Source organism: Entelurus aequoreus, linkage group LG05 (genome assembly GCF_033978785.1).
Source record: "Entelurus aequoreus isolate RoL-2023_Sb linkage group LG05, RoL_Eaeq_v1.1, whole genome shotgun sequence".
In the NCBI taxonomy this organism is placed as follows: domain Eukaryota; kingdom Metazoa; phylum Chordata; class Actinopteri; order Syngnathiformes; family Syngnathidae; genus Entelurus; species Entelurus aequoreus.
This window is the reverse complement of record NC_084735.1, coordinates 33082028-33109877: the sequence shown is the minus strand read 5'-3', so window position 1 is coordinate 33109877 and position 27850 is coordinate 33082028. Positions and strand designations below refer to the sequence as shown.

The 27850-nt window shown below is 39.1% G+C and overlaps 1 protein-coding gene across 1 annotated transcript; it reads left to right on the top strand.

Annotated features, from left to right (window-relative positions):
* Nucleotides 1-27850, top strand: gucy2d (guanylate cyclase 2D, retinal). The gene is made up of 19 exons (XM_062047852.1): nt 1-160; nt 2583-3555; nt 3628-3929; nt 3999-4371; nt 4447-4531; nt 4622-4733; nt 9028-9147; nt 9219-9299; nt 9362-9538; nt 9607-9763; nt 9833-9982; nt 11870-12018; nt 12110-12273; nt 15595-15787; nt 15887-16061; nt 18149-18247; nt 26033-26127; nt 26194-26276; nt 26343-27850. Exons 2-19 carry the CDS (start codon nt 2709-2711, stop codon nt 26425-26427), a joined length of 3447 nt encoding a protein of 1148 aa, XP_061903836.1. The 5' UTR covers nt 1-160; nt 2583-2708; the 3' UTR covers nt 26428-27850.

Genomic DNA, 27850 nt, shown 5'->3' with positions numbered 1-27850 from the left:
GAAATGTGGGGTTTTGGATTTTTAAATTACTCTCGTCAGGACTTTTAACTTGAAGCCAGATCTTGTTTTCATAATTTGTCATCTTGGATATTTTTTCCATAATAAACAGGAACAAGGATGGCATCCTACAATGACATGGGTTCTGTGAGAACCGCTCCAGGTCAGAATTGTGTTTCTTTATCTGTTTGCAGCATAAGAAACAATGAGTAGTTCATGTAATTTTGTAGAGGTATTTGAGAATCATGCTAAAATGTTGTACAAATGCTTCTAGAACCTATTAGCACCTCATATGCCACCACTTTAAGTTGTTTTTAGTTGATTTTTTAAATATTTTTTTTAATTAAATGAAACCAAGCTATGCAAAAAGTCAATATTTTTCAGAATGTAGCCTTGTTTGCACTGCAGGAATTTCACATAACACACATACTTATACATAATACTAATAGTAATTGCAAGATGCAATATATTTTTTAGTTGACTTTATAAAGTCTTTTTAAGTTGGTGTTAATAATATCATATATCAATACGATTTCATAGACAATTGTGTGAGAACCAAAATGCTACTTTTAAGAATGTGGGAGATATTTGAAGTGTGTTAGTCTGAGTGACTGACAAGACGTTGAGACATTGCCACTGGATGGATGGAAAAGGCGACACAAGACCAAGACATTAAGGCCAGATTTACCTCCGCAGCCCCGGCAGCGCTAATAGGCTTGCTAAGCACATGTCATTAATTCTACATCAGGAACATGACTTTGGGGACGGTGCCCTCTCTATGTTGCTATGTGTTGTGATAAAATTGACTTGTGTCTAATTTTAATGACAGGCCAGAAGGGTGCAGTGTCCTACCAGATCCAGATTATTTTATTTCTACCATTTATCTATATTTAATACAGACCAGTGTTGTTTTTGGAGTCATTGTATTAGTGGCCCAGACATTGTTTTTTCATTGGCAATATGAGGTGCTTACAAATGAGCCCAAAGAAATCTGTCTGGCAACAATGGCTCCACTGATATGAAAAAAAGATTGGAGAAATCACATTGTGTTTTAAACTCAAATTCCTACATGTTTCACATTCATACAATTTAAATTCATACAAATGTATACACCCAACTCAGTCAACAAATAAGCTTATTTTAGTAACCATACAGCATCCTCACATACCTCGATATGAATGTCATAGTTTGGTTTCGATTTTCAGTAAAAGTCAAACTTAATTTTTAAAATGTAACATAAGAGAACAACAAACTTATGGCAGTTAATTCTTTAATGAAAACAATTCTCAAAAAAATAGAGACCGTACAGAAAAAAATGAAGAATTTAGGCTCCACTTTGATATAATTTGTGCATTAAAGAGGGCTAAAGCTACTGCAGGTCAGGGCTATCGAACTGGCGGAAAATCGGACCCATGAATGACATCAGACCGGCCCGCAAGTTCAGTTAAGAAAACTTGAAAGAGATTAAAATGTTTCCAGCAGACTAGAGTGCTGCCATATACTAGATCAGGGCTATTCAACTGGTGGCCTAGGGGCCAAATCGGGCCTGGGAATGACACCATACCGGGCCCCGAGTTCAGTTCAAAACTTGTGATACAAATAGTTTTGCAGAAATTTCCTAAAACACTCACTGTAAACACATTGGCAGATCCTTGCATTGACATTTTAACCTTGCTAGCAAACATAGCACAAGGGGTTCCAAACTGAGGCACTGCTCAGGGCACCCTTTTACATCCTCTCCTTTTTGGCAGTTACAATTTTTTTCCCCAATTTGATTTATGCGCTCGGATTTTTGGTACTAATGTGACGCCATACACGTACCTCCCGATGACGTAGCACACAAACAGTGCAGTATGCGCAAAGTTTTACTTCTGACATCAATTGTAGCGTCCAAAAGAAGCGCACACCAAGTCTGACGCAATTTTTAAACTTTTATTGAGCAAGTTATACTAAGACAGCTGAACATATCTCGTTCCTTCCACACGCACGTCTCCTCACTTCTCATTTACGCAACTCAAGAAGACAACATCTACTTCAGCAGGTCGTTACACTATATTCTTTAAACACAGCAACGTGTGTACCACAAATTAAGCACACGGCTTTACCTTTACTTGGCAGTCCATGTCTTTTTTAAAACACGCCATTCGTCATCAACTTTTCTCTTTTTAGCGTCTCGGGGATAACCGGGCATGTCGCTGTGCGCCTGCCCTCACAGGACATACGCACATATAACACTTTTCAAAATAATGCAGTCAGTAGTAATTTGTTCAACTTATTTAGTTATACTAGTGGTGTTCCTCAAAGTTCCATTTAGGTCCTCCCGTTTTCATCATTTGGGCTACAATCAATCAAAAATCAAATGGTTCTCAGGAATGTACAAAATGATAATAGTGAAGAGAGAAGTCCGGCCTCCCGGTCTTTAGTTATCTGGAAATGTGGGTCCCAAACAATTTAGTTGAATATCCCTGCTGTGGGTCGATACTAAATACAAATAGAGCAGAGAATGTTCACTACTTTTCAGACTGTTTGGCATTTCTAATATATTTGAACCCTTTTCTACATATTTTCGTGTTTCCTGGAGGCAGTGATGGCTCAGAGTTTTGTCGCCAGCTGTCCATCTTAGGACTGCCAAGGAAGACACTTTTCATCCACTCATCACCAAGCAACGGCAAACGTCTTTCAGAGAGGACGTCCAAGCTGTACAAACGGGAATGGCAAGTCACAAAGACCCTCGCTTTCTGCACAACCTGTCCCATCATCCTCGATGGCAGCCGGAATGCTTACAAGTGATCAGAAAAAGACACATATGGACTAATAATGGTCGAGATCGTATTCGCTTTGATTCCTGGTCCCTGCCACCAGTGTTGTTGACACCCCTGTTGCCATTGTCCCCAGTGCAGTGTTTCAAAAGCCGTCGAGTGAGCTGGCTTCTACTACCCTTAATTTTAATCTTATCCCTACCTTGTCAAGCCTGGGCAACTACCTTCAAGGTGGCCTTGGTTGGACCCTGGACTTGTGACCTCTTATATTCCAAAGCTCTCCCGGACTTGGCGGCGCGCCTCGCCACCGCCCGCATCAACAATGACCCCTACCTCAACAAGGGTTACTGGTATGACTACACACTGATCAACGAGGACTGCAAGTCATCCCGCGCCCTCGCTCGCTTTGCCGAGCTGGAAGGCTACGGTGCAGCGTTCCTGGGCCCGGCCAACCCAGGGTACTGTACCTCAGCTGCTTTGTACGCTAAAGAATGGGATGTTGGGTTTCTCTCCTGGAGTTGCCTGAAGCCAAATATGAGAGAAGGAGGGATGTATCCCACTTTCCTACGACCACAGCCGCTGTCCTCACATGTTCTTTTCGCGGTGCTGCGCTACTTCCGCTGGGCCCATGTGGCCATCATCTCAGAGGACAGTGACATCTGGGAGGCCACAGGACATGAGCTGGCGTCGTCTCTGAGGGCTTTGGGCCTGCCCGTCAACCCTGTGGCAACAATGGGGGCAGACGATGATGGTCCCAGGAGAGCCTTGACCAAAGTTCGGGAAACAGATCGTGTTAGAGGTGAGCTGGTAACACCAGAAAACACACAAGTTGAAGAACCTCCATGTGCATTAACCCATATTGTCTTTGCAGTGGTCATCATGTGCATGCCTTCTGTCCTGATTGGCGGCCAAGCCCAGTACAGACTCCTAACCACAGCTTTAGCTATGAGGATGATCGACCGCGGCTATGTGTTCATCCCCTATGACACTTTGCTCTACTCGCTCCCATACAACGACGCCTTCTACTACATCCTGGGCAATGACACCAGGCTGAGGAAAGCCTACGACGGCGTGCTCACCATCACCATGGACTCTGGTGAACGCAATTTCCAACAGGCCTTCAAAGACGCTCAGGACACCTACGAAATCCGCAGCAGCACCTCACCAGAGAACGTGAGTACATCCGCCAAGTCGTGCCTGACTTTCAGTGCAACACTAATAGCCCTCTGTCTTCCTTTCTAGGTTTCTCCATTCTTCGGCACCATCTACAACATGATGTACTATATAGCAATGGCTGCCGAGCAGGCCCGCGCTAACAGCGGCCACTGGGTGACCGGCGAGATCCTCAGCACCAACGACGGAGGCTTCGAATTTGAGGGCTTCAATCAGCACTTGAGGGCGGGTAGAAACGGCGAAGGCATGCAAGCACGTTACGTAGTGCTGGACTACAGTGGCATGGGCAACTCCCTCTACTCCACTCATGTTTTGGAGGCTGCACACACTAACGGCAAGACCGGAGGCTTGAAGTATCTTGGCCGATCCATCCATTTTGCAGGAAGCACTCCTTACAAGGACTCCAGTTGTTGGTTTAGTCCTTATTTTGCCTGCAGTGGAGGTCTGTGGTTTTGCACGGTCATCACACTATGTACCCTTGTAGCGTCAACTCATGGATCTTCTTCTCTTCCCACAGGAATGGACTCTGCTATGCTCTTCATTCTTTTCCTTGTCTTAGCTATGGTGGTTGGGGGAGCGGTAAACATCTTCATACATTTCAAGTGTGTACACCGCACACCTCTGATCTAATCTTGTGCACTTGTGTTTCTTTTTTCTAACACATGTGTGTTTATTTACATCTGTCTGTTAAGGAGGAGCGGAAGAGTGGGCTTCAGCTTTACAGGTGGTGGCAGCGGTGGAGTGACCAAAGTGTTCCTAACTCTGGATGACCTGGTCTTCATCAACACACAAGTCAGCATACGGGTCAGTTCTCAGCCAAGAACAACATTTTGCAAAAGTGTTGTGACACACAATAAACTCATGCACACAATATGTCTTAAAAAAAAGTGGCGTCCTCTTAATTTCGGGGTCTAGTACTGGTACTTGACACATGGTAACTGTTAGCAGGCTAACCCTTTTACAGGGGTACACCACAGATATATGGTAACTTGACACATGCTAAATTTTTTGTTAGCTAATTTTACAGGCTTGCACCTCAGAGTCATATAATTTGTACCCTACACATGCTAACATGTTTAGCAAATTTTACATGCGTACACCTTAAAGTCATACAACTTGGTACTTAATACAGTACATTAATGGTGCGTTCAATTTGTATGCGTAAGTCAAAATTCCCAGTTGGAAATTTCAACTGGAATGACCCCCGAGGGCCGATTTCCCACTCGGAAAGTCGGGGGGTCTTCATATCCCCGAGTTGGCTTTCAAAGATGGCTGCTCTGAGGGTAAAGAACAATTGAAGCTTCTGTGATATCCGTAATTAGCACATCTGACTAGTTTTTGTCGGACTAAATCCGCCATATGCAATGTATTGTTGGACGTATGTATGGTAATGTTATTGCAGTGTAAATGACTTTTTTCATGTGGTATGTGCAAACTACATCACTAGCAATGGCTTCTTTGAGTTTTCTCTTCAACAACCGTGTTTAAAGATTGCAGAAGAAGCACATTTTTCTCCAGAAGTTGTTTATATTCAGATAAGGCAAGCACATGAATAGCTTTCGTGGATGTGACCCTCTTGATTTCCAACCTCGTAACTGGAACACTAATAGTGTCAAAACGGGTACTTTGGGGGGTTTTGTTTTCCCGGAATGCAAAGGAAAGTTGGCGCGGGCAAGGCGTGAAGGTGAGGACCTGTTTATTTTTACACTAACAAAAAGAACAAACGAAAAGCGCACACAAGGCGGAAGTACAAAAACGTGGCTAATGAAACAAAAACTTGCACAAAGGCAAAAACTATAAACATGAAATATACAAACTTACTGTGGCATGAAAAACGTGCATGGAACAATGGCTTGGAATGACAGGTAGCAGAGGTAGAAAAGATAATGTCACCAGGACGATCAACAGAAACAGACAGGCTTAAATAGCAGTGACATGATTAGTGACAGGTGTGCGAGTGCAAAGCGTGAGACAGGTGCGTGACATGAGGACAGGTGAAAACTAATGGGTAGTCATGGAAACAAAAACAATGGAGCGTAAACAGAAACTAAAGAGTCCAATAACTTAACAAAACAAAACATGACTAAAACAAAACATGATCACACAGACATGACAAATAGCTTGGTTGTGACGTCATTCTCACCTCGGACTTCCAACATCTCAGGTAAATGGAAGGTATCATAACTGTTAACACGCTAATGTTGTAGCTAATTTATGCAGCCGTACACCTCAGAGTCATATAACTTGGTACTTGAAACAAGCTAACTGTTAGCATGCTAACATTGATTTAGCGTGTTTAGCTAATTTTGCTGATATGCTCCTTAGAGTCTGTCGCATATTTTGTTATTCGATGCTATGTGGCCGGCGCTCTGTCTGTTAAGCATCTCAGTTTAGCTTCAGCTTTTTTAGCATTCATCGCAAATTCTCTTCTACTACTACTTGCTATTTTATTAATCTGCAAGGTAAACATGATCTAAAACACAAATGTCTACTTCAAAATATATTTCTAAAACTGGGGCTATTCGTCTTATATTTTTACTCGTCTTATCTTTGGGTCAATAGATTTTTTTTAGGACTTCACCTAACGAAAATGAAATGTTGACTTTACTCAACAAGTATATGCTCATGTCAACTGTTTTTTCGCAGTTGGCATGTTTTGTCTGTAAAATGCAAAGCACTGTTTGAGCATCATTTAATGACATTACATGTCAACATTTCATTGAAAATAGTGAAGATTATTGTGTTCTTTTCTGACCTATAATGTATGAATAATTGTTACCAAATTGGATACTCGTGTTAAATTTGTTAAGTCAGTGTTTTGTTATTTTGAGTGATAATTATTTTTAAAATTAGTAATTAATAATAAATAATAATATACATTATTACTATGATTATTGATAGATATATAATAATACCATATGTTCATATATCATCATAAGACTATATAACATAATAATATTATTATTACATTATTATTATAAATTAAATAATTGCTTATTTAAATTATATTTTTATTTTTAAATTACTTAAATTATAATATTTGTATGTGATGCTGTCAGTCAAGTTATAATTTTTAATTACTCAATGTTATTTTAATATTTTGTGAGACTTCCCTATTTAGTCCCCCCCTTGCCACTTAACATTTTTTTTATAACATGTTTGGCCTATATTAATCATTTTCAATTAGAACAATGGCTGAATTAAAATATCAAAACTACAGTAATATTGGCCACTAGAGAGCATTAAACCAATTAGAGCGCTCTGTTCAATATGGTGGCTATTGATTGTCTCAGCCTCAGGTTACATTACTATATTGTATCAAAAGAGTGAAATATTGACCAAAGGTTGTTATATCGTGTCTAGAAGACTCTCATAATATTGAAAAACATATCGAATAAGCGGTAGAAAATGGATGGATGGATATTTAGAAGGTCATAAACAGGCTTTTTTATGTTCTAGCTATGAAACCAATTAACAGCGATAAACGATGTAAACTTTATGTCAACCTTAAAGGGGAACTGCACTTTTTATTTATTTTGCCTATCGTTTACAATCATTATGAGGGACATGATGATGGATGTTATTTTTTTGCACTCTAAATATTAAATAAATGCGATCAAAAGTTTGCTTACAATGCAGCCTCTGGGAGCCGTGCAATTTTGCCTATAAAACCCTTAAAAGAACATCCAAACACCTCCATTCATGTTTTATATACATGATGTAAGTATATATGTAATGTAGTAACAGGCACATTAATAATAACATATAAAATTAACATATTTTGATAATTTTAGCATACGCGGCGCATTAATTTAAAAAACGCATCACAGCGTTTTTTTGTTTTTTTTCTACATCACTGATTATTACTCACTGCAGACTTTATGAGAGCCAACAAACATAATAAAACACCACTTACTGTACAAGGTCTGCTGTCATGAAGATGTCGACTGCTAGGAAGTTCATATATTCCCATTTAGATGAAGAATGACTCATAATCCTCGCAAAGAAACGAAGTTGGAGGGAGGGGTGAACAAGTGTCTGTTTGTGTCGTCCTCTGACATTTTGGGTCCTAAATTGCTGTCGAAGTGTACCAACTTGTCGGAATACCTACTCAGACGTCTTCTGTGCAGGTAAGATGATTTATGATTTAGAATAAATTTCGAAAGAGCAGGCAGACGAGGAAGCAGCAGACAACTCGATGATGTAAACATAGCAACAAGGTAGTGATCACGGGGCCGTTATAAATAGTTTGTCTGCGTTAGAGCTCATAATAACAATATAATTATCCATCCATCCATCCATTTTCTACCGCTTATTCCCTTCGGGGTCGCGGGGGGCGCTGGAGCCTATCTCAGCTACAATTGGGCGGAAGGCGGGGTACACCCTGGACAAGTCGCCACCTCATCGCAGGGCCAACACAGATAGACAGACAACATTCACACTCACATTCACACACTATGGCCAATTTCCCAGGTGCATGTCTTTGGAAGTGGGAGGAAGCCGGGGTACCCGGAGGGAACCCACGCAGTCACGGGGAGAACATGCAAACTCCACACAGAAAGATCCCGAGGCCGGGATTTAACTCACGACTACTCAGGACCTTCGTATTGTGAGGCAGATGCACTAACCCCTCTGCCACCGTGCTGCCCACACAATATAATTAATACTTGGTTAATATTAAGTCACGAAATGTAAATGGAATTTTCTTGGCGCTTTTTGATTTTAGATTTTAAGGGCGAAATAGAGGAGCACCCATTGGCTGCGCTTTAAGCGGACTTTTATTTACTTTTATTTACAAATTAGAATAAATATATTTTTAAAAATTCCATCCATCGTCATGTCTTTCATAATGGTTGTGAATAATGAGGAAGAACCCTGTTCTCAACCCCATCACACTCTAAAAGACTGTGAGTCAAGCGAGTATCCTTTGACCAGAGAAATTTTCTAAATTCCAATTTGTTGACTTTTGGTAGACTTCTTGTTGTCTTTCCAACATCAAAAGGGGCATCCACTGCTTATGTTTGCTTCTCCTGGCATGGCAGGGTGTCCCAATACTTTTGTCTATCAAATTCATGCGTTGATGTGTTGTTGGGAGCAGAAGCTGAACGACGAGAGCATCATGAGGAGTCAGCTGGACATGAAGACGCCTCACCACTCAGTGTCCGGTCGCAGCTATTTGGCCTCCTCACCTGACAGCTCCAATGTTGCTGTGTTTGAGGTGAGCTCAACTCACGAGAATCCAAGACTGTGTTTGTGTGTGTCTGTAAATCATTACTCCCCGTCCTTTAGGGTGATTGGGTTTGGTTAAAGAAAGGCCCAGCTGGATCTGGATCGAGCATCGGCAGGAGCACTGAGTCTGTCTTTGTCAAGGTGAGTTTTTTTAGGAAACGTTGAATATGCTTGTTCTAATTGTGTGCTACTAATCATTGCAGCTCAGAGACATGAGGCATGAGAACCTCAATCTGTTCCTGGGACTGTTCTTTGACTCTGGGATCTTCGGTGTGGTGACGGAGCACTGCTCCAGAGGCAGCCTGGAGGACCTCCTCACCAACGAGGAAGTACGTCTTGACTGGATGTTCAAGTCCTCCCTGCTGATGGATCTCATTCGGGTATTGTCCCAAACAAAAATAACATGTTCCATCAGAATGCATGACTCACACGTCGGGGGTCCTAACAGGGCATGAAGTACTTACACAATCGGGGCATCGTCCACGGACGCCTCAAATCCAGAAACTGTGTGGTGGACGGTCGCTTTGTGCTGAAGGTGACTGATTATGGCTTCAATGAAGTTCTGAGTGCCCAAAACGTCAGCATAGATGAAGAAAAGCCTGAAGGTGACTTAATGTCAGGTCGTCAATTTCCTTTAGTAAATACATAATGTAACTTTTGGATCGTGTGAAAAGATCTGTTCTGGACCGCTCCTGAGCTGTTGCGCAATCCTTCCCTGAGGAGGAAAGGCACTTTTCACGGGGATGTCTACAGCTTTTCCATCATCGCACAAGAGGTTATTTCCCGCTCTGCACCTTTCTGTATGATGGACATGCCTCCCAAAGGTAAGTTATATATATCGTCCGTAAATTATATAATCAATTTTTTTTAAATAACTATATATATATATATATATATATATATATATACACTATATTGCCAAAAGTGTTTGGCCACCTGCTTTTACTCACATATGAACTTGAAGTGCCATCCCATGGAATTGTCCAAAATGTTTTGGTATCTTGGAGCATTCAAAGTTCCTTTCACTGGAACTAAGGGGCCAAGCCCAACTCCTGAAAAACAACCCCACACCATAATTCCTCCTCCCCAAAATTTCACACTCGGCACAATGCAGTCCGACATGTAGCGTTCTGCTGGCAACCTCCAAACCCAGACTCGTCCATCAGATTGCCAGATGGAAAAGCGTGACTCATCAGTCCAGAGAAGGCGTCTCCACTGCTCTAGAGTCCAGTGGTGACACCACTGAAACCCATTCCATGAAGCTCTCTGCGTACTGTACGTGGGCTAATTGGAAGGTCACATGAAGTTTGGAGCTCTGTAGCAACTGACTGTGCAGAAAGTCTTTGCACTATGCGCTTCAGCATCCGCTGACCCCTCTCGGTTCCCAAACTCTTCACTTTTCTTATAAAAAAGTTGAATTTGGAATATTTAGGAGCGAGGAAACTTCACAACTGGATTTGTTGCACAGGTGGCATCATATGACAGTTCCATGATGGAAATCACTGAGAGCGGCCCATTCTTTCACAAATGTTTGTAGAAACTGTCTCCATGCCTAAGTGCTTGATTTTATACACTGGGCCAAGTGATTAGGGCACCTGATTCTCATCATTTGGATGGGTGGCCAAATACTTTTGGCAATATATATATATATATATATATATATATATATATATATATATATATATATATATATATATATATATATATATATATATATATATATATATATATATATATATATATATATATATATATATATATATATATATATATATATATATATATATATATATATATGTACAGAATACTAATTAGAAAATAATAAGTATAAATTAGAGCTGTCAATTTTTTTTTTGAAAGTTACCTTGTGACTAATTACAAATGATTATTGCATTAATCATGTATATATGCAGATTATCACCCAATTTATTTTGAGCTCACATGCTCCTTTACCTGTTGTGCCCACTGGCACATTTGACTTAAAATTAGATTAAAGATGAAACCTTTTTAAGTTTTGAGAAAAATTAATGGAGTCGTGGATTCTAGTGAAACTTTTTTTAATTTTTTGTTCTTGTTTGACATGACGATAAAACTGCATTTGTTTCCAAATATTGGAGTCTTTTTTAAATCAATTTAATTTATACAAACAAGTGATAACCTTAATCCGAATTCAAAAATGTGAATAATCTGATTTAAATAAATAATCAGTTGAGATAGGCTCCAGCACCCCCCGTGATCCCGAACGGGACAAGTGGTAGAAAATGAATGGATGGATGGATCATTTAACAGCACTAGTATAAAAATATTTGACTAATAATTGTAATAATTTTTGGGGGTTACCTAAGTGCATGTTTGTCTGATTTCTTATTCCTCAAATATTAGATTTTTAGGGGGAAAATGATTACGACCCACGAATGGGACCAGAAAATGGAAAAAAGACATTGAAATAATTATATTTTTACAAGTTAAAATGTATTTGAATTGTGATGTTTTATAACAAATCATGAATATTTGCTGGGTTTAGTGAATTTAAAAAGTTGAAAACAAATCAACATTCCTCTCAGTGTATATTAATATGTGCTAAACAGTAAATCTGCATGTTCATGTCATTGTTATTTTTAATTGTTCAGTGTGTGTGTGTGTGTGTGTGTGTGTGTGTGTGTGTGTGTGTGTGTGTGTGTGTGTGTGTGTGTGTGTGTGTGTGTTGTCAGAGATTATTAGTAAACTCAAAGAGCCCCCTCCTTTGTGCCGACCCACTTTGTCTGTGGACGAGGCCCCGCTGGAAGTTATCCAGATCATGAAGCAGGCCTGGAGTGAAGAACCCGACAAGAGGCCCACATTTCAAGACATTTTTAAACAGGTGACCACACACACTGTCTATTCATTAAAAAAAATATTTAATGGACATTACACAGTACATGGAGGTCAGTTTGTTTTTTATGTGTGCACAGTTTAAAAATATCACCAAAGGCAAGAAAACCAATATTATCGACTCAATGCTGCGCATGCTGGAGCAGTATTCCTCCAATTTGGAGGATCTGATCAGAGAGAGGACAGAAGAGTTGGAGGTGGAGAGACAAAAGACGGACGCCCTGGTGGCTCAGATGTTGCCCAAGTAAGTTGACAAATGACAAAGTTTTGTATGCATTCAAATTGTCTGTCGAAAACGTGTCCTTGTCAAGATACACAATTGAAATGGAATGATCAAATTCATGAAAAAAATAGTTGACATTTTTTCACGAGAGTCCCCACAACATTACAACTTGCTTTCTAAAAGCAATGCATGCACTTTAATCGCACCAGGGTTATAGTTTTGTTTGTATGTACATTTTTGAAACAATTTTTTCATGGGATCTCAACCTGGATTTGTAACATGCAAACTTCAAAAAAACATCAGATTTGAACAAAATGTGTACTCAGGTGCAAGAGATATCATGTTAAATGAGTCCTTTATAGGCCAAATAATTGTATTTAGTAGCTTAAACTTGAGTAAAAGTGGATGCCTTGAAAAACGAAATTGTCCCGTATTTAGAAACGTACGTTTGTAGAAGTACGCTTTCCGTATTGAGCTGTCATGGAACGCACTTGTCCCGTATTGTCATTACTGTGAGACTAAAATATCTAAAGATTTATTCGAAATGACAACTTCACAACAGCCTACACAGCCTAAGCCGATCGATGCCAGAGTGACTGATCGCTCCACTGTCAAACTCATTGCAGATCAACTTTTCTGCCATCTGGGAATTAGTTTTGCCTTGACTGTCAGTCACTCCGCCTCTGTTCAGCGGCAGCTATAGCTAACTACAGTTAACTACCTTGTTTCTGACAATTGGGACTCCAAAGTTGACATTTTACCGCAATTACTACTCTCTTGTAGTACACGTTGTTTATTTAAATTGTTAAACATAAATATTAGGGCTGCGAATCTTTGGGTGTCCCACGATTCGATTCAATATTGATTCTTGGGGTCACAATTCGATTCAAAATCGATTTTTTTTTCAATTCAACACGATTCTCGATTCAAAAATGATTTTTTCCCGATTCAAAAGGATTCTCTATTCATTCAATACATAGGATTTCAGCAGGATCTACCCCAGTCTGCTGACATGCAAGCAGAGTAGTAGATTTTTGTAAAAAGCTTTTATAATTGTAAAGGACAATGTTTTATCAACTGATTGCAATAATGTAAATTTGTTTTAACTATTAAATGAACCAAAAATATGACTTATTTTATCTTTGTGAAAATATTGGACACAGTGTGTTGTCAAGCTTATGAGATGCGATGCAAGTGTAAGCCACTGTGACACTATTGTTCTTTTTTTTTTTTATAAATGTCTAATGATAATGTCAATGAGGGATTTTTAATCACTGCTATGTTGAAATTGTAACTAATATTGATACTGTTGTTGATAATATTCATTTTTGTTTCACTACTTTTGGTTTGTTCTGTGTCGTGTTTGTGTCTCCTCTCAATTGCTCTGTTTATTGCAATTCTGAGTGTTGCTGGGTCGGGTTTGGTTTTGGAATTGGATTGCATTGTTATGGTATTGCTGTGTATTATTTTGTTGGATTAATTAATAAAAAATAAAAAATTAAATTAAACAATAAATAAATAAACTCATTTAAAAAAAATTGATTTTTAAAAAATGAGAATCGATTCTGAATCGCACAACGTTATAATCGCGATTCGAATTCGAATCGATTTTTTCCCACACCCCTGATAAGCATAATGTGTCCAGGTTTATCATAGTGACACTATACTTTATGATAGTGGCATGACTACTACTGCTCTCCAACAGGAAGCTGGTGATACAGGACCTCACCAAAGGGTCAAATAATATTTGCTTTGACTCTTAGTATTTTGTAAGTGTTCATTTCAGACATTGTGCTCCCATTTAATGACAAACTACCACAAAATAGCATAAAGACAATCACCTCACTGCTGAAGTGAGTGTGTTTAAAAAAAAAATGAATGAAAATGATTGAAATCAGTCATATAAATAAAAGACAAATATCTCAGCTCTCCTTTATTTTTGTCAAAATAGTTCTTATTATAATGAAAAGTTGGAGACCTGCTCTATCATAACGCTGAACACTGAATTTATATAATTTTTGAAGTTAAGCACTACAGGTGTCCGTTAGTTAAGTTAAACAGGAAATACAGGAACTACTTTTATTGAAGAAAAATATACATTTTATTAGATAGGCTCAAGCGCCCCCCGCGACCCCGTAAGGGACAAGCAATAGAAAATGAATGGATGGAAAGTTAATTTAGTTATTTTGCACAAAAACTTAATTATTGAACAATTTGTTTGCCATATATTTATATTATCCCAAAACCTGCACATCTGTTTAAATTCTGGTTGGAGTTAAATAGTATAACTAGTCATACAATCCACAAAGGCATAACTGATGCAACTGGACTCTTCTGAAACGTCTTCAAAAAACAAGAATAATTTATTTGCCCCCACTCAACCTTTGCGGATATTATAAAACTACTTACACTCAAATAGAAAATTAATCGGGTCGCCAAGCCCTGCAAGGTGTCCCTTTTTTTTTCCCAGGGAGTTGGCAACCCTAGCCACAAGCCTTGCTATAAAGCAGTAGAACCGTGTGATTTATCCCAGCCAATCAACAAAGAAGGATGATGATCACATTAAGTATATACAGTAGAGTAGTACATCAATTTACGAGCTTCATTGGTTCTGCGATGGAGCTTTCTCCCCCAGAACACCACAATTTTAAGAAGTTACATGCCTTTTAAAAATACAATTTTTAAAAACAATACAATAGTATGTACTACTAACAAGTAGAGTAGTTTTTTTTAAAGTAATGTAATAATATTGTACAGCATTCTACGATAGTTTCTACGATATCTCATTCCAGCTGCTTCTCTGTCAAACACACCATCAGCAGCTTCATGGTATTTAGATATTATTCCAACATTCTTGGCAGCCGTTAGACTCATTCTGCTTCAGCAGGGTGCAGACTAGCAGTGATACGCTGGAGTTGCTTTTCCAAATTAGTGACGGGCTCGGTCATGTTTTGATGATTTATGTCTTTAGTTTCATGAATATCATACACTTCTTTTTCTCAGGACTGTCCTTCACTCTCACTTTCTTTCTTACCATGTTTGACAAACAAAGTTATGTCCATCTCTAGCTAAAAACTAACGCTAGCGAGTAAGACCAGATGTTTTGGGCAGATCTTACAGTGTGCACTGGGACATTTGCTATATCAACTAATGGCAGAGATGTTTGTATCTCACATTTTTGCTTGCAACTTAAAGCGTAACAATTAACCGAGAGACAGCTCTTATCTCAAAACACTCTTAAGTTGAGGTTATTCGTCCGAGCGATGATATTTTTTCCATTGCCCACTGTTAGAGGGAGGTGCATATGGAGGTGACGTCACTGCTCCTGTGCTCTTCCGTCAGGTCTGTGGCTCAAGCACTGAAGACCGGCAAGCCGGTCAAACCGGAGCACTTCAGTGAAGTCACTCTGTACTTTAGCGACATTGTTGGCTTCACCACAATCTCAGCACTGAGCGAGCCGATCGAGGTCGTCGACCTGCTCAACGACCTCTACACGCTTTTTGACGCCATCATCGGGCTGCATGACGTGTACAAGGTGAGAGTGCTGCACCCTTCTTCTTCTTCTATGTTCAACATCTCTATTCTAATGCACTGGAGGAGCTTATTGCTTTTAATTTTGTTTTTTTACTTTTAGGTAGAAACCATTGGAGATGCATACATGGTGGCCTCAGGGGTTCCCAACAGGAACGGAAACCGCCATGCAGCTGAGATGGCCAACATGTCTCTTGACATCCTGCACTGCATTGGAACCTTCAAAATGAGACACATGCCTGACGTAAAAGTCAGGATCCGCATCGGCTTGCACTCCGGTAAGCAACACACTACTTACATAATGGAATGCAACTTTATTGCCATTGCACTTAAAAAGTATTAAAAAATTCGATTTTTAGTACAAACCCATTCAAGATCAGACAAACATCATACAGGATAGACAGAGCGGGAACACTGATGTGTTGCCACAGGCGACGCCCATAAAGGTGGAAAAAAGGTCAAATATGGGATGAGGAGGGCAAAAAAAGCTAGTCCCAAACGAAATGCCTGTGAGGGGAGGGGTTGGGGGCACTCAGTTCGAGACCAGGAAAAAGAAACTCATATACAAATTTAATAATAATAATACAAATACAAAATACAAATACAAATACAAAAAAGGGGGTTGAAGCGATGTGTGGTGTGGGGTATGCATGTGTGGTATGTATTTTATGTGGATATATTGTAGGGTTGTACGGTATACCGGTACTAATTAAGTACCGAGGTACAAATTAATTAAAAACATTTAAAAAAATACAGGTACTTTTTTTTCATCCGAATGCTGCCGTGATGAGGTGACGTTGCTGAGCCGAGGCACATGTAAAGTGTGTCAGCACCTACACACAAATAACATACAAGCAAAAACAGTGTAAAGAGGAAAAATGGCAAAAAACGGCAATTCTACTGGTTAATAAAGAGGGTGCGTGAAACGCAATATGGAGGTATTTTGGCTTCAAAACTCACGATAAAGGTGACACTTTTAAAACACAAGTAGCAAGTTGTGTTTTAAAACAGGGGTTCTTAACTTTTTTGAGCTTGGGTACTGACTTTTCCTCTGCATAGGGGACAGGGGCCCATTCAAATGGTAACACTGAATTAGTAATCTTACCATTACATTTGAACTGTATTCAGTAGTTATAGCTAACCACTTAACAACCTTGTCAAGTAATATGAAAGCATGTGTTAATCACAAAGACTACTATCAAGGCTTGGGTCAAGCTGATTACAAAAATAAATACTAATCAAATATACTGCAAAAGAAGGGACCCATAAAAACTGATAAAAAAAATGTTTACATACAATTCCGCAGTGCTAAAATAGATACATTTGTTAAAAAAATTTCAACAGAATTAAATTGCAAATAAAAATACTGTTTCACCACTTTATATACGCCACGCCCCCTCCAGCTCCGGCTGGAAATCGGGAGATTTTCGGGAGAATATTTGTCCCGGGAGGTTTTCGGTAGAGGCGCTGAAATTCGGGAGTCTCCCGGAAAATTCGGGATGGTTGGCAAGTATGTAAATCATGAAGCATTTACAATGTAAAAAAAACGTTAAATTATATTCTAACCTAATCCTATTATATGCAGACTATATATGATATGGAAAATTGTGAAATGTTCTTTAATTGCAATAAAAAAAAGCCCAATGTGTTTAGCGCCTATTCATTTTTATATTAGTCTTCTAAAATTGTTCTTTGAGTGCAATAAGAAAAGCCCAGTGTGTCTAATGTCTTTTAATTTGAATTCCAATCTTATAAAATTGACATTTGAGAGCAATTAAAAACGTATGTTTATTGTATCAAGATATGTTCTGTTAAAATGAAGCCAATAATGAAATATGTTGTGTTCCCATTTATTCTGAAAAGTATCAAAAAGTATAAATGTACATTTTTTGTACTGGTACCGGTACCAATAATTTGGTATCGGGATAACCCTGATGTATTGAATAATGACACAATAAAGAAATATTGTGGTTAATAGTTGTGCATAAAGTGTTTATGCCAGAAATACAATGAAAGAGAAAACGATTGTACAATAAAATACAAGCTGAATTGCTGTAGAGGGGTAAGCATGAAGCAACCCAAGCTGTTGAGGCAAGGAGGTATTTTTACCTCCTTCATCCTTGTCTGGAACTTACTCTTGGCATGGCGAGGCACTATCCACTTAGGGTGCTGTCATCCAATTAACACACAGCATCAAACACAAGTCAATGCTATTCATTTTGTGATGGAGGTTAATTTTTCAATCCAAACAATGTAATATGTTAAACAATGAAATACATCATGGACATACAGTATATTGTTTGGCAAAGAAGACCATCTTATTGTGTGTACGTGTGTGTGTGTGTGTGTGTGTGCGTGCTTCCAGGCCCAGTGGTAGCAGGAGTAGTGGGCCTCACGATGCCTCGGTACTGCCTCTTTGGAGACACAGTCAACACAGCATCTCGAATGGAGTCCACCGGGTTGTGTGAGTGTCTTACGCAACATTTTCATATGCTGAATAAATCCTATTCCTCTTTGTTTTAACAACAAACAATAACCCATAACAATACATCACATCTATGTGCCGTTTTTATACGGAGAGACAAGAAGTGAGTGTTTTTGTATTGATACAAAGAGCAGCAGAGGACAGGTGTGTGCATGCTGCTTGGGGCTAAACAGGGCTTTAAGTGACCAGTCCTTTCTAATCCGTTAAGACTATAAACAGAATTAGAGGTCAATTTGAAGTTTCAATTTAAATAAATAAGCAGGTATGTTCCAGCGTCCTTCTACATGCTCTTGGATTTACAGAAGTACACAAGAAATCAAACCAGCTCCATAAATATATATATACATATATATATATATATATATATATATATATATATATATATATATATATATATATATATATATATATATATATATATATATATATATATATATATATATATATATATATATACATATATACATATATATATATATATATATATATATATATATATATATATATATATATATATATATATATATATATATATATATATATATATATATATACATATATACATATATATATATATATATATATATATATATATATATATATATATATATATATATATATATATATATATATATATATATATATATATATATATATATAATTAAATTGCATAACAAATTATGTTAAAGGTGGTTGATTAACAGGTTACGTGCATGTACATATATATAAGTGTGTGCGTGTGTGCATGTGTGTGTGTGTGTGTGTGTGTGTGTACAATGGTAAACCTCACTCCCTGACAACTTCTAGAGTATGCTGGCTATCCAAGTGGAAAGCCCGAGCTTTTAGCTCGGTGGTTACAAAGCTCACCCCTCATGCTAGGGGCAGAAAAGCAGGGACCGAACCAGGCGGGTTATTCCCAATCCAATCAATCCAATCCACTTTATTTATATAGCACATTTACACAACAAGAATGTTTCCAAAGTGCTGCACAGCCATGTTAAAAACAATATTAAAAACAATATTATGCTACACCAATGACTGAATAAAAACAAAGAATAAATTAATAGAAAACCAATACAAAAACAATATAAAAAATAAATATGATTCCCTTCTTTCTTGACTCTAGATTAAAAATGTTATTGAATCATGATTAATCTAAATTGTTCCACACAAACCCTGTGAGTAATCTTCCACAAGATCTTTAACAGGGGTCCGCAAAGGTAGTACAGTGGAATTGTGACATTTTTGGTAGATTTTTTAACATCTATCCATCCATCCATCCATCTTCTTCCGCTTATCTGACGTCGGGTCACGGGGGCAGCAGCCTAAGCAGGGAAGCCCAGACTTCCCTCTCCCCAGCCATTTCGTCCAGCTCCTCCTGGGGGATCCCGAGGCGTTCCCAGGCCAGCCGGGAGACATAGTCTTCCCAACGTGTCCTGGGTCTTCCCTGTGGCATCCTACCGGTCGGACGTGCCCGAAACATTTCCACAGGGAGGCGTTTGGGTGGCATCCTGACCAGATGCCCGAACCACCTCATTTGGCTCCTATCGATGTGGAGGAGCAGCGGCTTTAGTTTGAGCTCCTCCCACATGGCAGAGCTTCTCACCCTATCTCTAAGGGAGAGCCCCGCCACCCGGCGGAGGAAACTCATTTCGTCCACTTGTACCCGTGATCTTGTCCTTTCGGTCATAACACAAAGCTCATGACCATAGGTGAGGATGGGATTGTAGATCAACCGGTAAATTGAGAGCTTTGCCTTCCGGCTCAGCTCCTTCTTCACCACAACGGATTGATACAGCGTCCGCATTACTGAATACGCCGCACCGACCCGCCTGTCGACCTCACGATCCACTCTTCCCTCACTCGTGAACAAGACTCCGAGGTACTTGAACTCCTCCACTTAGGGCAAGATCTCCTCTCCAACCCGGAGATGGCACTCCACCCTTTTCTAGGCGAGAACCATGGACTCGGACTTGGAGGTGCTGATTCCCATCCCAGTCACTTCACACTCGGCTGCGAACCGATTCAGTGAGAGCTGAAGATCTTGGCCAGATGAAGCCATCAGGACCACATCATCTGCAAAAAGCAGAGACCTAATCCTGCAGCCACCAAACCAGATCCCCTCAACGCCCTGACTGCCCCTAGAAATTCTGTCCATAAAAGTTATGAACAGAATCGGTGACAAAGGGCAGCCTTGGCGGAGTCCAACCCTCACTGGAAACGGGTCTGACTTACTGCCGGCAATGCGGACCAAGCTCTGACACTAATCATACAGGGAGCGGACCGCCACAATCAGACAGTCCGTTACCCCATACTCTCTGAGCACTCCCCGCAGGACTTCCCGGGGTACATGGGAACATATATAAACATATATTTTTTTATTCTCCCCTGAATTTTATCACACACTTAAATGTCTTTAAATACACATTAACATTGACCCAACACAATGTATTGCCGTTTAGAAATGGCACTGGCTTAGCCACCCTACTGTAACTTGCAAGTTTAAAATAAAAACATGAAGTATTCTATTGTTCTACTCGTGTTAGCATTTAAGATGTCTAGCAATTAGTGCTTGAGTTACCAACTAGCGATTAGTGGGCTAATTAGAAGGTCACATGAAGTTTGGAGCTCTGTAGCAGCTGACTGTGCAGAAAGTCTTTGCATTATGCGCTTCAGCATCTGCTGACCCCTCTCTCAGTTTTCGTGGCCTACCACTTGGTGGCTGAGTTGCTGTTGTTCCCAAACTCTTCACTTTTCTTATAATAAAGTTGGCTTTGGAACATTTAGGAGCGGGGAAATTTCACGACTGGATTTGTTGCACAGGTGGCAGTCCCACGCTGGAAATCACTGAGAGCGGCCCATTCTTTCAGAAATGTTTGTAGAAACAGTCTCCATGCCTAAGTGCTTGATTTTATACACTGGGCCAAGTGATTAGGACACCTGATTCTCATCATTTGGATGGGTGGCCAAATACTTTTGGCAATATAGTGTATATAGTGATAACTTTTTTTAAGCACTACACCACTATATTCATGCACTGTTTATTGACCAGCAGCTCTCTAACACGCTCCCGCCGGGACGACCGAAAATAAACGTTTTACCCTCATTTTGCCAAAATCATTTTAAGTAAGTTAAGGACCAACAATTACGGAGAAATAATGACTTTAGTGTGAAATGTGTATTGTTTGTAATCACTGCGCTAAAAATAGCCTGTGCTTTTATTTTGGCTTTTTTGAATATTTTTCATAGGTTTTGCTGTGGAGAGTCATGGCTTTCTGATTTCATTGTCTCCATAATTACTTGAATACTCAACTAATGCTGCTTTTTACTGCAATATGTATTAAGTTAGTGCGGATTATTGGTGACACATGCAAATAAGGTTTATTTTGAAGCAAAGTTTTGTCAGGCAAAGTGTATTAATTCACGAATACTGAGAGTGCGATACACCACGTTTCCATGTGTTTGTATGCTGGCTTACCTCGCACAAGAATCTCTTGTTATTGGCTCTCTGGCCTTTCCGGCGACTTCCCATATTTTTCTCCTTTTTGGGTTGCGGGAAACGTATGCAATTGCTTCCCGCATTTTTTGCGAGTGGCGCATTCCCGTTCCGCACAACAGAGCACGTTTACACGGGCAAACACTCTTCAATTCAAATAAATCTATAATGAGGGACTGAAGTGTCGCTTAGCTTTGTCTTCAAACTGGTACGTAACATCCCAGTAGGCACAAGACATTGATACAACGTTGATTATACATACATGTCCTTTAGAACAGTGGTTCTCAAATGGGGGTACGCGTACCCCTGGGGGTACTTGAAGGTATGCCAAGGGGTAAGTGAGATTTTTTTTTAATATTCTAAAAATAGCAACAATTCAAAAATCCTTTATAAATATATTTATTGAATAATACTTCAACAAAATATGAATGTAAGTTCATAAACTGAACATCAAATCAAGTAGGCTATTCCATTCAATACCATAAACCCAGAGTTTCCCCAATGCCATGATGGTTTGACCCTCACTAAAATGTCTGTCAAAAAGAACTGTGAAAAGAAATGCAACAATGCAATATTCAGTGTTGACAGCTAGATTTTTTGTGGACATGTTCCATAAATATTGATGTTAAAGATTCATTTTTTTGTGAAGAAATGTTTAGAATTAAGTTCATGAATCCAGATGGATCTCTATTACAATCCCCAAAGAGGGCACTTTAAGTTGATGATTACTTCTATGTGTAGAAATCTTTATTTATAATTGAATCACTTGTTTATTTTTCAACAAGTTTTTAGTTATTTTTATATCTTTTTTTCCAAATAGTTCAAGAAAGACCACTACAAATTAGCAATATTTTGCACTGTTATACAATTTAATAAATCAGAAACTGATGACATAGTGCTGTATTTTACTTCTTTATCTCTTTTTTTCAACCAAAAATGCTTTGGTCTGATTAGGGGGTACTTGAATTAAAAAATGTTCACAGGGGGTACATCACTGAAAAAAGGTTGAGAACCACTGCTTTAGAACACTCACCCACTACACCAATACATCATCCCACTACCATCAGGGCGCAGGTACAGAACTATCAAATTCCGGAGGGCCCGCCTCAGGAAAAGCCTTATCCCTGCAGCTACAACCGCCCTTAACAGCAGGCCCGGCCGACCTGTCAGACAAGCCTGTAAATGTGTGTTGGTCATGTAGGATGTCTTTTTGTTATTTTTTGTGATGTGTAATGTCTATTGTTCAAATGTACGGCAGTGACAATGAATTTCCCCAAGGGGACCAATAAATCTAAATCTAATCTAACTGACTTTGAAACAACGTTGCAAAATAGTTGTATTTGTTCAGTTCAGTTCAGTTCAGTTCAGTTTCAGTTTAGTTCAGTTTCAGTTTATTTCGAACATGAATACGATGTGTAAATTTGTAAATTGAGACAACGTTGGTGTCTAACATTGGATCCATGTTGTTGGTTGGGAAATTACCACATTTAAATGGTCAAATCAACATCACAACTTGACATTGAATAAACGTTGTCAAAAAGCATGTTGTTTCAATGTTGTATTTGTGTGTTAAAATATTGGTTAAGAAATTACCAAAATTCAATGGTCAAATCAACGTCAAAACCAAACATTGATTAAACGTCATCAAAAAGCTGGTTGTTCCAACGTTGGGATTGACCTAATTCAACAAGTTCCAAATTTTGTTTTAATGACTTGTCCCTGCCTAGATGGCACCCTGTAGTCACATAATTGTAGTTTGACCAATTATTGAGGAGATTGCATGAAACCGGGTTGTCCATGCTCTTGGGAGAGCTGGCTGCTGTGTGCGGCCGAAGGTCTAGAGCAGCTTGCCTGCCTGGGAGGCTGTGCATTTGAGGTGAAAAGCATGTCTGATGCTGCTACAATTTATACTAGACACTGGGGTGGCCAGGAGTCAGCCAGGGCTACCCCCTGGTGTCACCATTGGCTAGTTGCCAGCTAGCTATTAGCTATACTGTATTGCTTGAATACCTTAGCGGTATAGCTCGGTATAGGGGCGGTATAGCTCGGTTGGTAGAGCGGCCGTGCCAGCAACTTGAGGGTTGCAGGTTCGATCCCCGCTTCCGCCACCCTAGTCCCTGCCGTTGTGTCCTTGGGCAAGACACTTTACCCACCTGCTCCCAGTGCCACCCACACTGGTTTGAATGTAACTTAGATATTGGGTTTCACTATGTAAAGCGCTTTGAGTCACTTGAGAAAAAGCGCTATATAAATGTAATTCACTTCACTTCACTTCACTTAGTACTGCACAAGGTAGCTTTAAGACCATTTACTATTTCTACAACATTTATTGTTTTTGTCTTCCCTGATTGACTGTATTGTATCATGTAATTATCACATGATAACATGTGATGGTTGCGCAGTGGGAGTAATGAGATTGTGCTTGAGAGGAGAGTCTCTTCACATGAAGACAAAACACATCTCACACTCGGGTGCACGTTTGTTTTCTTCATTGTCACTTTACCCATATTGTACTGAGCAGCCAGGACAGAGGTGTGTAGCGCTTTTCTATTCGTCTATTTCCGGTTCTACGGTTATGATCACACTTTTTCAGCGGTAGCCCTCTGGGGTCATGTCACTGACAACACAATTGATTGACTTTAGTGCAGCATTCGATGTCATGGATCACAACATAATTATCTCCAAACTGAGAAAATATGGTTTTAATAGTATGTCACTTTCTTAGATGTTGAGCTATCTATCAGGAAGATCACAGAGATTGTGTTTTAATGGTAGCCTATCTGAACGCAAGTACAATTACTGCGGCGTGCCTCAAGGAAGCTGCTTAGGTCCTTTACTTTTTATTATTTTTACTAATGATCTTCCCTGTGTTACAACAAACACCAATATGGTTATGTATGCAGATGACACAACTCTATACAGTACTGCCTCTACCTTAAATGACCTACAAAATAATTTAAATCAGGACCTGGAGAGAGTGTCACTCTGGGTAAATGATAGTAGACACTTGTGATTTAGGGCTATATAAATAAACATTGATTGATTGATTGATTGATAAACTTGTTGTGAATATTGACAAAACAAAAAGCATTCTTTTTGGATCCAGGCATATGCTTGTTGATGACCCACACTTCATATTTCAATGTCAGACATACCTATTGAGCAGGTCAAAAAAGCAAAACTGCTTGGTGTGCTATTAGACAGTCAACTGTCATGGTCCGATCATATTGATGGTATTTCAATGAAAATGGGAAGAGGTCTAGCCATGGTCAGGAAGTGCTCCACCTTCTTGACATCCTCAACAATGGCTCAAGTGATACACCTTGGTTTTCTGTCATCTTCATTACTGTCCTATAATATGGTCCGCTACGACTAAGTCTGACCTGAACAAACTGCAATTTGTACAGAACAGAGCGGCTGGACTGCTACTTAAATGTTCTTTGCGCACTAATATTTCATATATGCATTCACGCCTGTCCTGGTTGTCTGTTGAACAAAAGATGCATTGTAGTCTCCTTATGTTCTTTAGAACTATCATTTTAGATCAATCACCGGATTACTTTTATAAACAGTTTTTAAAATCAACTAACACACATATTCATGATACTAGGAATGCCAGCAATGGCTATTTGGCACTTCCTGCTCCCAGGACCAATTTCCTCAAACATACAGTCATGTATAGATGTACATCATTCTGGAATGGGTTGCCATCTCACATTAATCTCTCACAAAGTAAATTGTCATTCAAGACAGCTTTGAAGATACACCTATTGCAGCTGCCCCCATGACGTGAATTTTTAATACTGGTTTTAACTAGCTTTTTATCTTATGTTGTATTTTTCCATTGTATAATGTCTGATAATGCATGTATTCTTTGTATTTTAATTTTGTATGCTCCTATATGGACCCCAGGAAGACTAGCAGTCGCCTTGGCGTCAGCTAATGGGGATCCATTCAATAAACAATAAACAATAAACAACAGCCAACACACACTAATTACATGAGCGGAAATGTCTCCTGTGATGTGTAGAAGTCTCATGAGATGTTATTGTAATTTTCTATCCATTTAGATGACTTTCCAAACTTGAATTTAAACCCCAGTTTAGCATTTGTGTAAAGTTGCAATCTGGTGATGTGTAGTTTGCTGCTTCCAAGTGGTTGAAAACTGGGAATGCCTCTTTTATCAGATCAGATTGAATACCTGACAGCAATAATATGAGGAGTCACTCAAATTGTGCATTCATTGTGGTTTTGTGTGTTTTGTGCAGCTTACAGAATCCACGTCAACCAGAGCACAGTGGATGTCCTAAACAGCTTGAAGCTGGGATACAAAATTGATGTTCGCGGTCTGACGGAGTTAAAGGTAAGTTGGCTGAAACTCACAGACCAAAAGATGACTTTTTGATTTTTTTGTTTGTTTTTTTAATAGGGAAAAGGTATTGAGTACACATACTGGCTGGTTGGAAGGGAAGATTTCAAGAAACCTCTCCCCATTCCTCCAGACATTAAAGGGTAAGTAATACTTGAGCTCTCACCGGGTGTAATCATGTGCCCTAAAAGTTGCATTTTCTCTTCTAGGGGAAGCAATCATGGCATTGGCTTGGATGAGGTTCCTCCTGACAGAAGACAAAAGTTCCTGGATCGACAGAAGAAAATGGGCTAGAACGGTGCGCAATGCTTTGTGTGTTTGTTTGTTTTCAATACTCAATGCCCACCCATTAATATTGTGACATGAAGAACATGCGCCATTACGGAGCCCATAAAGGGACATGGATGTTTTGCAAGATCTCGCAATACTTTTGCGAGATCTCGCAATATTTTTTGTGAAATCTCGCAAAAGGTTTTTTTCCTATGTCAGTGAACCGGAAGTAAAACAGACACAGCGATGGTGAACCGGAAGTGAAACTGACACAGCGAGAAAGTATTGCGAGATCTCGCAAAACTTTTTTTTCCCTCCATGTCCCTTTAAGGGCTCCGTACGCCACACACATATTCGGGTGCAATTAGTTGTGACCGGTTTGGGTTTGCCAAAAAAACAACCTTTCCACACAAAAACTACTTAAAATATGTTTTTTCCTTTTTGTTTGATTTCTTTCTACAAATAGAATGACATAATATTACTATATGTCATGCTAAGGACTATAAAGAATATGCAGTTAGAGGAAAGGACTGATGTGTATAATATTCATACATAGTCATCTAAACTTCTCTGATTTCGGATAAACATTTGCAATAAAAGTGACTGTTACTAAAAATTATTAAATTGTACTTAGCTCCATAACCACCCCAGTCTCTCTTCAATCGCCATTGCTCACTCGCAAAGATAAATGCATGGAAGCACAATCAAGGTTCAAGCCCTAAATATGTCTCATTAATTAAACACATGTTTTAAATTATAAAGTGTATACAGAAGGTGCTCACCACTAATGAATGATAATAAAAAAATGAATCAGAGTCATAATTTAGCCTTTAGCTTGGTCACTAGTAGGGACGTTGTTACTACCCCGTGTACCAATTCACGTAAAATCAAATGGTGTTTTATTTTGATACCTCAAGCCGGAAACAAGCAGTCAAGCACTCAGATCGGGCTCGGCTCTAGATAATGTTACAATTTTTCATACCAACGAAGCAAGAAAAAAGCGCTCAAAAGTACAGTAAGGCTCTACTTTTCAAAATGTGCTACCTCGATGCTAATCAACATTTGATTTGCTGTAAACATGCTACCGGTTAGCATTAGCCATTTTACATGCCGATGTCAACACTTGAATGAAAACTACAACTAAGATGACAACCAAACATATGGTATGCAATTAGCACAATACTTACAGTATACACACTTTGTGGGGCTCAACAAAAGAAAAGTCCGGCACTTCAACTTAATGGCAAAGACTACTTCCTGGCTAAGGCAACACACTGTACTACTACTGCCATCTAACGTCTTGGAATTGCACAACGGCATACAAAGTTTACTATATAATACAGTAATGTACAGTACTTGCAAATGAGACACAGAAGTGTAAGAAAACAAGATAACTGGAAAGCACAGCTCACTGTTGAATGTTAAATTGAAAAGATATACAGTATAT